This window comes from Zootoca vivipara, chromosome 14 (assembly GCF_963506605.1).
Source record: "Zootoca vivipara chromosome 14, rZooViv1.1, whole genome shotgun sequence".
NCBI classification, from domain to species: Eukaryota; Metazoa; Chordata; class Lepidosauria; order Squamata; family Lacertidae; genus Zootoca; species Zootoca vivipara.
The window spans coordinates 25234338-25247353 of NC_083289.1; the positions used below are offsets into that span (position 1 = coordinate 25234338).

The 13016-nt window shown below is 46.5% G+C and overlaps 1 protein-coding gene across 3 annotated transcripts in view; it reads right to left on the reverse strand.

The window, feature by feature from the left end:
• Window positions 1-13016, reverse strand: part of MEGF11 (multiple EGF like domains 11) — a 247160-nt gene that overhangs the window by 112667 nt on the left and 121477 nt on the right. For all 3 annotated transcript variants that reach the window (XM_060282925.1, XM_060282926.1, XM_035131062.2), the window contains exons 4-5: window positions 10199-10445; window positions 9117-9237 (exon numbers count right to left, since the gene is read on the reverse strand). In XM_060282925.1, the coding sequence (XP_060138908.1) occupies window positions 9117-9237; window positions 10199-10445 (368 nt within the window). The remainder of the gene's footprint in view (window positions 1-9116; window positions 9238-10198; window positions 10446-13016) is intronic.

A 13016-nucleotide genomic window follows, 5' to 3' on the forward strand; every position in this document is an offset into this window, starting at 1 on the left:
TTAACATGGAGAACAAAAACAAACAAACAAACACATTGCATTTAGATGTGCATTAAAGGATGTGCTTTGCATTTCATGCCATCTAATAAAGTGCTTGCCACTTTACCAGTACGTATATTAAAATGCATATTTTAGGTTGGAAGTCATATGAGAATGTGGATTTTAGTATAAAATGTGTACGAAATGACCACGTTAGGGTAAACTGTGTTCATAAATGTCTGTTCTGCCATGGAATACCTAGAAAGTAATGTGAATTTTAACGCAAACTAATACAAAGTAATGTGCACTTTAAAAACTGCAGATTCACCCAGGAGTGGTACAGAATGGACTTATGAATGAATGCAAGAGGACATGGAAACATACTGAGCCTTCCATTCATATGCCACACAATCCATCCAATTTCTACCGGTAGTTGCTACCACTGAGAAGCTATGGGGTTCAATCCTGCTTGGAAACCCTGCCAAGCCATGTTGTCACTACCACAACTCTCGGGTCAGGTTCTCCTTCTTCATTGGATGAGGCCAGGGGTTCTGAGTGGGAGAGGGAATCACCCTAGGTGTACACAACCACTCAGAAGGAAGGCATACTGACACACACTGCCTTCCATCAGCTACAGCTGGTGACCCATTGGCACCCCTATCTAGACAAAGATAACCTAGCTTCTGTTGTCTATGCTCTGGCAACCTCGAGGTTAGATTACTGCAACACATGGTAAGTGGGGCTGCCTCTGAAGATGGCTCGGAAACATCAGCTAGTGCAAAATTAAGTGGCCAGGTTGCTCACCCGGGCAAGACAGTTTGAGCATATTACACTGATTCTGGCTGTCCATTCATCTCCTGGCCCAATTCATAGTGCTGGTTTCACTTATAAAGCCATAAATGGCTCAGGACTGCAATACACCAAGAACTGCCTCTCCCCATATGAACCAACCAGAACCCTGTGATCATAATCTGAGGCCCTTCTTCATGTGCCTTCTCCACGAGAGACCCAGAGGGTGGCAACATGACAATGGGCCTTTTCTGTGGCGACTCCCCATTTGTGGAATGCTCTCCCCAGGGAGGCTCACCTGGTGCCTTCATTATATACCTGAAAGACTCTGAAAGCCTATCCTAACCTATATGAATGCTGGCTCTTCAGCTGTGGAAGGGATAGCTTGGCCTCAGTTCAAGAGCATCTGGGCCCTGCCATAACCATTTGTGTCTCTAGGCTTGAGCAAGGAGTGCTATTTTGAATCTCTCTCCAGGAAGGCAAGTTGCCCATTGATCATGATAATAAATGCCTTTTCTCATCATGTTTCAAAGAGGAGAGGATTTCTATCAGCAAATGATGAGGAAGCAGTGCTCTGAGATGCATCCCCTCAAGAGAGGTGTGAATCTTTAGGCACAAACGTGCATTTAGGGAATACAAAATGCCCATCTCCGGAGGATCAAATGTCAGAGCAAAGTTGCAAGCAATTTTATGCAGCTCATCAACACAGTTTGTTCCATCAGCAACTTTGCAAAGACTTCAGGCTTGTGCGTTCTTCAGCGCCCTTCCCCAATGTCATCAACTGCTGCCGAGGAAAGCAAAAGATGGCCCCAGCACCCCCCCCCTCTCCCAACACTTCATTTAAGTCAGAGCAAGGATTAAAATGCATTCTCCTCTCCAACAGAACATGTGCTGCAAGGACTTTGGAGCATTCAGGCATGATCTTGAATACACAGCAGAGCCTGGATGAGGATTAAGTACAACTTCAAACTTTCAACCACTCTCTTCTATTCATAACCAGGGTGTCAGATAATCACTTCCATCATGCAGTGCACAGTTAAACTACAGAACTTGCTCCCACAGAAGGCAGTGATGGCCACCAGTTTGGATGGCTTTAAACTAGGGTTGGACAAATATATGGAGGATAAGCCAAGCCTATCAATGCTTAGTAGCTGCAACTAGAGGCAGTTGCTGGAGCCTTCAGAAGGGAAGAAGAAGAAGAAGAAGAAGAAGAAGAAGAAGAAGAAGAAGAAGAAGAAGAAGAAGAAGAAGAAGAAGAAGAAGAAGAAGAAGAAGAAGAGGAGGAGTTAGGATTTGATATCCCGCTTTATCACTACCCAAAGGAGTCTCAAAGCGGCTAACATTCTCCTTTCCCTTCCTCCCCCACAACAAACACTCTGTGAGGTGAGTGGGGCTGAGAGACTTCAAAGAAGTGTGACTAGCCCAAGGTCACCCAGCAGCTGCATGTGGAGGAGCACAGACACGAACCCGGTTCCCCAGATTACGAGTCTACCGCTCTTAACCACTACACCACACTGGCTCTCAATGCAGCGGGCCATTGGCTCTTTTCAGACCTTTCAATGTCTGCAAAGGGGCAGTGGAGGGAAGGGGAACTCCCAGACAATGTGTTCATTTAGCATTCATCTCATTTGTTTGTTAGGAGGTTGGACAGTGCTGCACCAAACATTATCCCACATTTTCCTGTGCATCTTCCCATCACATTTTTTATTGCAAAAGTCTTATCTTTGAGGGAGGCAGGTGTTATGCAAGAGCTCCCGATCAACAGCGGTTGCGCCACCTGAACTTGCTAGTATGTGATTGAATCCCACCCCAAAATAGCGACACTCTGGAGATGTCCAAGGATTCTACTTCACACAAGTGACTGTGAAAGTGGAACTGAAAGACCTTCCCCTGGGGTAGATGCCAAACACAAAAAGTGCGAAAACAGGCAGGGGTACCATTCATATGTTTGACATGAAATCTTGGCTCCATTTGAGAATGCAAAACCTAAAGGAGAGCAGGCTCTGGTGCTCACTGATATAAGGGCTCCTTACCGTAGTTCAGTGTGTTTTAGAGTGGAAGAATCTTTCTTTAGGAGCTTGTGATTTCTTAAAATTCAGAAGCGCTTTTCAAAACCTGGACAACTCAGGAATCAGCTTGAAATATAAAGCAATTCTACTCCCTCATTCATCCTCTGCAAATAAGATGTGGAGAGAGTGGGGTGGGGTTTCAAGGTCCTGAAGGAGGAGTATCCTTTGTTGAAATGCATTGGACTACGACAAAGTTTTGCCTCAGTGAGCCTTGTTTTGTTCATTTGAGATGCCTTCCCCCTTTTTCTCGTGCTCAACCTAACAATGCTGTCACAGACAAGGAGAGTCAGTAGGGACTCAGTTTTTGAGGGTAGCCCCAAGCAATGCAGTCAGAGAGAGCCCCAGAACTGTTCTGCGGAGGGTTGGAGACAGAGTTGCCTGACAATGGACATGAACAGAGGGACTTAACAAAGGGGATGCTTGCACTCTAGGCAGAGTCCAACCTAGCCAGAGCATGCCTCAACTTAGAGCAGCCTTTGTCAACCAGGTGCGCTTTAGATGTTCTGGAGCGCACCGCCATCAGCCACAGCCGGCACAGTCCATGCTGGTTGAAGCTGATGGGGGCTGATCCTCCAAATCACATAGAATCATAGAATTGTAGAGTTGGAAGGGCCACCTAGTCCAACCCCCGGCAATCCAGGAGTCTTGTTGTCTGGCATGGGGCTTGAACCTATGACCCTGAGATTAAGAGTCTTGTGCTCCACCACCTGAGCTATTCCACAGGATGCCAGGTTGGCAATGGCTGACTGAGACCATGCTCCAGGCTCTAAGAACATAAGAAGAGCCTGATGGCCCATCTAGTCCAGCATCCTGTTCTCACAATGGCCAACCAGATGCCTCCGGGAAGCAAACAAGCAGGACCCGAGTGCAACAGGACTCTTTTCTCCTGTAGTTTCCAGCAACTGGTTTTCAGAAGCATCATTGCCTTTGACCGTGGGGCAGAGCATAACCACTGGGGCTGGTAGCCACTGGTAGCCTTCTCCTTGCATGCCATTGCAATAGATAATTACAGTTAAGAGTAAGATACAGTGGTACCTCTACTTACGAATAACTCTACTTACGAATGTTTCTACTTACGAATGGAGCTCCGTCCGCCATCTTGGATGCTGTTTAGATAGGATTTTTTCTACTTACGAATTTTTAGATAGGGTTGCTTCTACTTACGAATTTTTTCTCCCAATGCATTCCTATGGGATTCGATTTACAATTTTTTTCGACCAATGTGCATTCGGAAAGCATTAAATTCGTAAGTAGAGGTACCACTGTATTATTGTAATCAAAACAAAATAAAAAAAATTTCTTCCAGTAGCACCTTAGAGCCCAACTAAGTTTGTTATTGGTATGAGCTTTCGTGTGCATGCACACTTCTTCAGATGTTATTGTAAAGCAGTAGTGGCCAGCTTAGTGGGGCAGAGGCACGGAGCACTGTTGCATCTTTCATGTATGGGGCTTGGTGGGGAGGCGATATTGTGGCTGTGCAGACACACCAGCAGCAGTGTCAGATTGGCTCTGCTGGTGCATCTGATCCAAGTCCTGCTCAGCCCCATCCGGGGAAGCTGCAGTGATCCCTGTGCCAGACAGAGTGGCTCTGATTGCCACCGCACTGCCTGCTATTGCTGTAAAGCTGGATTTCCTGCTAGATTCTTCGTCGTACAGAGCAGGCACACTATCTGAGAACAGGAGCAATGCCATCATTAAAAGGAGGGAACTGAAGGGTAGGGAGGAGGACAGAGGCAGAGAGCCCACACTGATCTTCCCTTTCAATCTCCTGCTTCAACTGGAAACTTGATTCCTCAGGGAGCAAATCTCTTGGCAGAGCTGCATTTCATCATATACACCCCAGGGGAGCGCAGAAACTGCTGTTCTCTTGCGATGGTTTCTGGTCCCAGGTGAAATCAAGTTGGAGTCGATGTATATTAATAAACCTGAAGTTGCAAATGTCTTCAAGGAATACTGGTGCATGCATAGCGTATATTATACATACGCCCAAAGCACACTAAACATGCATTCAAAATGACTACAGCCAAAGACAGGTCTTCTGCGGAACACAAGGCCACTTGGACAGTAGCATCTTCTTTCCATTTCTCCATTCCTGGCTTGCTGCAGCCAGAACTGTCCTCCAAACATCAAGAGTTAAAAACACAAAGCAAGAAAAGAATAGGGAAAAAGTTTCTCTTCCCCACACAGACACACACAGTGGCTGTGCAGAATCCTTTTCCTTTTTCATGAAAGCCCTAGAGAGGCCCTTTAAACTTAAAATCCCAACATTTGCAAGTGGAGTGCTTTTGGTTCTAACTGCCTCTGCTTCCCCCCCGAGCTCCTGCTCTGCCTCTTTCAGTGTGTGCATGTCTGTGTATGTGTGTTTTAAACTCAGCTCAGTTCAAAAGCAAGCACTGTTAACTGCAGGTTTGTCCCCGGGGAACAGAAGAGCCAAGGATAGGGTTTTCGAAAGAAGTCCCCCTGGCCCTTGGAATGCATCTCTCTGTTTCTTCCAGGCAGCATCAGTGCAGACAGATGCATTTACGGACTACCCTCCAACTGAGTAGAATAGAATTTCTACAGCTTACACACCCCCACACACGGTAGGGCACTTTTAACCCTGAAACAAAACAGTCTCTCTGTCAGGGAAGGTGTGCGGCTTCACACGACAAAGGCTTCCAAACTCCGTGGTAGTTTTACAGAGTTTAATATTATATGCATATGTACAGGTCAGAGCGCAATGAAATCATGACTGTCTATTCCGAATCAGAATCCGGAACTGGCGTGTGTCTTGACTTCCGCCAGCATAGGAACCTCGTCCCCCCCTCATTGCCTCCTTTGCTCCTGATGCTTTCCCCGTCTGCAGACCTCAGGCGAGGGGGCGGGCACAGAACCTTCTCCCCCTGAGCTGCTGAGCAACCGCCTCGATTCCTCAACTCCCGACACCTCTCCTGCTGCAGTACCTTCAGCCACCACCTCTTCCCATAGCCCGCTGGTAGCATCCTTGGACCCCTCCCCCTCACTGAGAGCCCCAGTCCCACCTCCCGGTTTGTACTCCGGCCAGCTCTCCCCCTGCTCCGCTGCCCCCATTGGCTCCTGTCCCTGGGTGAACTCGCTCCCCTCCCAGGGTCCCCAGACACTCTCTGGCTGTACTTGTGCAGGCACACACCTGCAGGTCACATTGCAACACCAGCTTCAGGGTAATGTGCAACTTATCTGCTTGATGGTGCGGCACCATAGGTCCACTGCACATGGCTTAACATCCATGCTCAGGCAAGCCACAAGAATCCAGACCACAGGCTGGCATCATCAGTTGTGCTGGATTCAATTATTCAGTACCCACTTGCCTTCTGTATTTAGCAGTTTATGACACAGCCTCAACGATGCCCTTCTGTAAACTGTATTGCCCCCCTATGCTCCTTTGTGAGGAAGTGTGGGATATACATATATGAATTTAATAAATAAATAAATAAAAGAAAAGAAACATTGCCTCCAGTTGTTATGCACCTTCTTCCTGCACTTTATTAATTGCAATTCTGTCATTTGTATCATTACGCTGCTGTTTAATATCATTTAAAAATATTGCAAGAAATTTGCCTGGGGATTACTGTAGTTTCCCTGGGGTTACAGCAGTTGCAGGCATGGGGAATGTTGATGGTGTCAGGTGAGGGAACAGGAAGGGTCAGGCATTTAAAATCCACCCCTGCTCCAGTCCATCTTCCAACCCAAATAACCTAAGCTGTCCTAGCAATTTGCCCCCTGGCAATGAGGTGCTGTTACTCAGTGTCTGCACAAAAGAAAACAACTGCTACCCAAAACTTGATTGCGAACACAGAAACATAGGAATCTGCCTTATACCAAGAGAGATGGGGCAGGGCACCTGAAGATGGGGATTTCGATCCAAACTACTGGGAATAAATGAATCATATGGAGCATGTGGGTGTTTTTCATACTACTTTTTTGATATCTGTATTAGGCATTATTCTATCTCCTGTTCAGTTTTAAGGTGTTCCAAGTTGGATTGGTTTATTTCTATTGTTTTATACAAATGTGTTCGGATTGGGGTTTTTTTTGCATTTATTTCCAATTGTTTCTCATCTGTACTTTTTTGAGTGGCTATACTTAATTGTTCACTTTGGGCACCATGTTGTGGGAAGGTGTCAGACAAACAAACAGATGATGGAGGTGGTGATGCCAGCCACAGCTGCCAAGTTTTCCCTTTCCTCACGAGGAAGCCTATTCAGCATAAGGGAATTTCCCTTTAAAAAGGGGATAACTTGGCAGCTATGATGCCAGCATTGCAGAGGGTTGGGCTAGGTGACATTTTGGGTCTGTTCCAACTCTTTCATTCTGTGATTCTGCAATGAGGACGGTGGTGACGATATGGACCCGACTGAACACAGCTGAGAGCTTATTATGAAACCAACTTTGTGATGGTGGCAAAACACAACAGAACATAACCAATGGGTTGGGTCCAGCAAAGCTCTGCTTGGAGTAGACCCACTGACATTAAGGGGGCTAAATTAGACCATTCATTTCAGTGGATCTATTGTGAATAGGATTCTGGATAGCTCACTCACTCAGTAAAGCATGAGGCACTTAATCTCAGGGCCATGGGTTTGAGCTCCACATTGGGCAAAAGATTCCCACACTGCAGTCCCTTCCAACTCTAAAATTCTATGAATCTATGAGTCTATGATTCTATGGCTAACACTGAACACAATCCAATGCTTCTCTACCAACCTTGCATCCTGGGGAGCAACCCTAATTGTAAGGGTAGTAGTCCTGCCATTCGGCACTCTCTCCACCCTTCCCCAATTCACCAGGGGATCCATGGGGAGAAGAAGAGTGCACAGTTCAGCACATTCCTGCCATAGCCCAGAGCTTGCCACGATTGTTCCAGCATGGACCTGGTGGCTCCTCACTTTCCCTCCCTCATGCAATCCACAGCTTCCAGCCATCTTCATAGCCTTTCGTGGTATTAACCAGGAAGGATCCCCAGAGTCTGTCTGACACCCCTCCCCCTGCCTCTCCCTTTCTCTGCCCAATTCCAGCAGCGGGACTTGCCAACAGGCTAATTGTCAAACGATGGAATGATGCCAGGGAATGGAGCGCAGCTGAATGAAGCCTTGGCAAATCCAGAGGGAGTTAATTATCACATTATTGATACAGATTTAGATTTGGAAAAGGGGGAGAGAAAAAGAGCGCAGCCTTCCCCCCTCCCTCTCTTGACACACAGAATTAAAGGTGCAAGTAATAATGCGCTGCCTCGAAGCCAATCCCCAGCAGCCCCTCTTAACAAAAGTAAAATTATGCCAGAAATGAGCAAGATTATGCGAGCGGGAGGGAAAGAATTGCATTGACCTCTGTAGCAGACCTCCCTCTGACACAGCGCAAACACTCCCCAGAGTCTCTGGGTTGCAGGATTCACACCTTCCCTTTCTGTGACTTTGGACGCCTCTTGTTCTCATCCATCTCATTTGAATCTTGCTCTTCCTCCCAGGAGCTCATTGGTGGCCTAAGAGCCTCCACCCCACACTGACCACGTTTTATGCACAGACCGCGTTTTATAGTTAGGCTAAGAGATTATGGGCTGTGGCAGGATCACCTGGGGAGCTTCATGGCTGAGGGCAAATGGAAGCCAGATCTCCCTGATAAAGAGCCACATGCTTCATCTCATTGTTAGGCTCAGGTAGAAACAAAAGATGTGATTAGTTTATCTTTCTCATAAATCACAGAATGACAAAATTGTAGAGCCAGAAGGGATCCAAACTCTATTAATAATAATAATAATAATAATAATAATAATAATAATAGGTGTTAGAAGGCCCCCTTTCCCATCACAGAGCTACATTTTCCAGCATAAACTGGGATATACAAACTTTTAAGCCACTCAGGGAATTGCAGTTCTATGAGGGGCCTCCTAACAACTCTCAGCACCCTTAACAAACTACAGTTCCCAGGATTCTTTGGGGGAAGCCATGACTGTTAAAGTGGCATCATGCTGCTTTAAATGCATGGTGTGGATGCAGCCTGAGCTCATGCTAGCCACTCAGCACATCTCTTGAGCCTCACTGTCAGTTCACTGCTCATGCTGGAAAACAGTCCAACAGATCCCTGGGGAGCACTGCCTATCAGAATATGAGATTGGATGCCATGTTTTAAAAGGCACTTACTGAATCTGTCTTGTGTAAATGGCTTGGAGAGGCGTTATGCAAAGCTTAACCCCACCGACGTTTATGTGCACTAAAGTATGTTCCAAGGGGTGCATGACTGCAGCTGTAGTCCAATATTACATACCATCCATCCTGGGGGGCAGGCACACTCTCCAGTGATGTGGTGGCAGGTCCCCCCATTCTGGCACGGGCATCGCTGCTCACACTGCGCTCCATGGCTGCCAGGAGGACAATGCTCTTCGCAGCTTCGCAGGTGTTGTCGGAAGCGAAGAGGGACGGACACCAAAATGAAACATAAAACAGACATGGAAATAATTTACATCAGGAAGCTACAAGAGGGCAGCCCACTACAGCTGTTGCAGGAGCGCCTACACAAATAGTCAAACACTCAGCAAATTCCGATCGAAGGTATCGAGTAAAATGTAGCTATCCGATATTTATTGCTCCAAACAAGGTTGCTTTTGTTTCAGATCCTTTGTTTGTTTTAAAAGCCCTTCACTCAGAAAGATAACCTCTGGTTCATGGAAGCTAAAAGTATTTCCACAAGGGGGTTGTTTTTTGAAGGTTCAGTTGTACACTGGGCAAGCGGTATGGCAAGCTGGGTGGAAATTATGTGCTGAACTCCCCAAACTCAAGAACATTTGCAATACAGCATGATTGACTCTTACGCAAGGTTTGGTTCGAAGGGTTCCCACGTATACATGAAAACTGTGCATGCCACACAGATGGTCCGCGAGGGAAACATGTTCAGTATGTGATGGTGAGCTTTGCTTCCTTGGTGGGTCACAAGTTGCACAGGGCTTCTCTCCAAAGGAAGGAATCCTAAGCGGGCACATTTCAGACAACTGTGGCACGAATATTTAAAGCACTATGATGCCCCTTCAAACAGTCATGGCTTCCCACAAACAATTCTGGGAGCTGCAGAGAGTTGCTAGGAAGCCCCTCTTCTCCTCACAGAACTACAATTCCCAAAGTTCCCTGCAAAGAGGGGTCAATGGTTTGACTACTCTCTGAACTGTAGCTCTGGGAGGTGGGAACAGAGGCCTCCTAACAACTCTCAAACTACAGCTCCCAGAATTCCTTGGGGCAAGCCGTGGCTGCTTAAAGTGGCATCATAGTGCTTCAAATGTACAGTGTGAATGTGGTCCTAAGAGAAAGCAACTGCCGCAAAGCCCGCATGTAAAAGGTACCCAGCACTCAACTTACAAGACACCTGTGTATCCAGGAGCACAGTGGCACTCCCCGGTCTTATGGTCACAGGTGGCCCCATTGTGACACTGGCACTTCAGCTGGCAGCCTTTGCCGTAACTTCCTGGGTTGCACAAGTCCTCGCAGCGCCACCCTTTGTATCCAGTCGCACAGACGCAGGCGCCAGTGATGGGGTTGCAAAGCGCTTCGTTCTGGCACTGGCAGCGGTTGCTGCAGTGAGGACCCCAGTGGTCACTATCACAGCCTGGAAGCAGAAGAAGAAGGAGAAACACACGCTCATTTAGCAGAAGAACACATCACATTAGCGGCACTTCATGTGATCCCTTGGAAGGTTAGGAACAGAAGAAAAGTTGAAGCACTCCCCACATCAAACGCACATATACACATATGCAGAAAATATAGCCGAAATTCTTCAGAAGGTATTTCCTGAGCTTTTTAGCTGTTGTAAGAAAAGGTTTTTTGGCTGTCTTTAATGGTTGTTTTTCACTATTATAAACTGTATTTTTTATATTAAAAAAAGTTATGTTGCGAATCACCAATGAAATACTTTAGATGGGTATATGCATACATTTAATGAATAGCATAAATATTTTTTCTCAACCTTCCTTTGCAGATTTTCATTTTCTCCACTATTCCTTTTATCTTTTTTTTTGTAGTGCCCCCACCCACACAAACGCCTTGGAACGATGGCAGGTCTGGAGTATCCTTTAAAAGCAAGACATGGTGTGCTCCCTTGAGAGACTCTCCCTCTGGGACTGGTGCACTTGGAGAAACAGGCTTCTCTTAATTGGCATGGGTCTGTTGCAAGCAGCAAATGTAGTGCTGAGTTCTTGGTGATGGGATGGAGGTCATGAGCCCTGGCTCCTCCTCCTCTGCAGTTATCCAGCCCCCCCCCCAAAAGATGGTCAGTGTCTTTCCCTGTTCCTGGGAAATATCTCCACTCCATAGATGGGGCAGGACATGGAGTCAGTGGCCCTGTCCATCTCCCTTCCCCAGTCTCTAAAGGCAAGGGAGTGGGCGCCCTCCCTCCCTCACCAAAGGCATCCTTTGTGCCCCCTCCTCTTCTTCCTCATCAACTGAGAGCAGCTGCCACCCCAGCACTGTGCCAATCAGTATTGAGGGGCTCATCACACACACACACACACTTACACACCTCAAAGGAAGAAAATATATTGAAAAGCTCACAGAGAACGATAGGCACTTGGGTACCAGCATGTCTAAAGTAGGCCTTTAGATCACGGACTGGGGCTGTGTTGGCAGAGAGTGTAGGGCACTCTAATCTCTGACTGGCTCTCAGGGTGATCGTGTCCCTTGGATTTACAGCAACAGAAAAAAGGAACAAGTCCTGGCAATACAACCACTACAGCAGGCATTGTTTTTACTGCATAGTAAACAGGGATGGATTTATCTCTTTTCCCTATGGAAGGGGATACAGGAATGCGAGAGAGAGGGAGGAGCTGTTGTCTCTTCAGGCGCTCTCTCTCAAAAATAGAGAATAGGGCTTGGTATGCAGCCAGGTTGACCAGGATTCTTGTCCCCTAGGCCTGTTTTTGCCAGGAAAAAGTCTGTTTCCCCCTCTCATAATGTTAGAACTCATGGATATCCAATGAAGCTGAATGCTGGAATATTTAGGATAGATAAAATTAAGTATTTCTTCACACAGCGCATAGTCAAACCATACAACTCACTTCCCCAGGAGACAGCGATGGCCAACGACTTGGATGGCTTTGAAAGGGGATTAGCCAGATTCATGGAGAAAGTAATCAATGGTTACTAGCCACAAGGGCTATGCTCTGCCTCCACAACTGGAGGCAGAAATGCTTCTGAATTTATGGAAATCACAGGAGGAGAGAGTGCTCTTGTGCTTGGGTCCTGCTAGAAGGTTTCCCATTGGGGCATCTGGCTAACCACTGTGAGAACAGGATTCTGGACTAAATGGGTCATTGGCCTGATCCAGCAGGCTCTTCTTATGTTAAGGCTGGGCACAGGAAACAGCAGTAAGGGAGGTGATGCCTCTGAGCATAAACAAAGTGACTTGCCAGGGAATTACCACAAGCAGCCACAGGCTCCCAGGAAATCTTGAGTCTCAACACCTCTGCATTTAGAAACTAAAAATTGATGCCACACTCCTTATCAGACATCTGGACAAATCTTTCAATCAATTGAGTTAACCCTGTGAGATAGCATCATTAGCACTCTTAAAAGAAAAAAACCCACCAGAATTCTTCCTCCAGAGACCATGTAAATAAGGAAGCAACATTCACTACAGCAAAACCAAATCTGAGCATCTTTAAAGGCTCTGGCTTAATTTGACCTTTTTTCAGGGTTTCTCCCTCTCTGCACGTGACAAAATCCATACTCTTTATATGATGTGTCAGGGGAGCATTATAAATATTCCATCAAAGGTAAAGAGAAGGAAGGGAGAATTCTTGGCTCAACCTGAAAGCCAAGAGAGCCAAATCCTCTCCTGCTTTTGCACCACAAGGCACCCTGGAGCTGCCCGATTTATTTCTAATTTACATCCAGATGAGCAGGAGATAGAAAGGAGAGGATTCGGCCAGAATAATAAACCATTCCAGAACATTTGGAACATGCATTTTTTATCATTTAAATAAAATACTAATCTTGTAAGGAAGGTAGATAATGAATTGAACGGAGGAAGTTGAACCGGAGAAGAGGAGATGCCAGGAGCAGAGCACTTGGGGACAGCCATCAATATATCTCTCTTTGAGGAAGAGCTGCAGCTCGGTGGAAGAACACCCACTTTGCATGCAGAAAGTCCTGGGTTTAATCCCAGACAGCATTTTCAGGTACA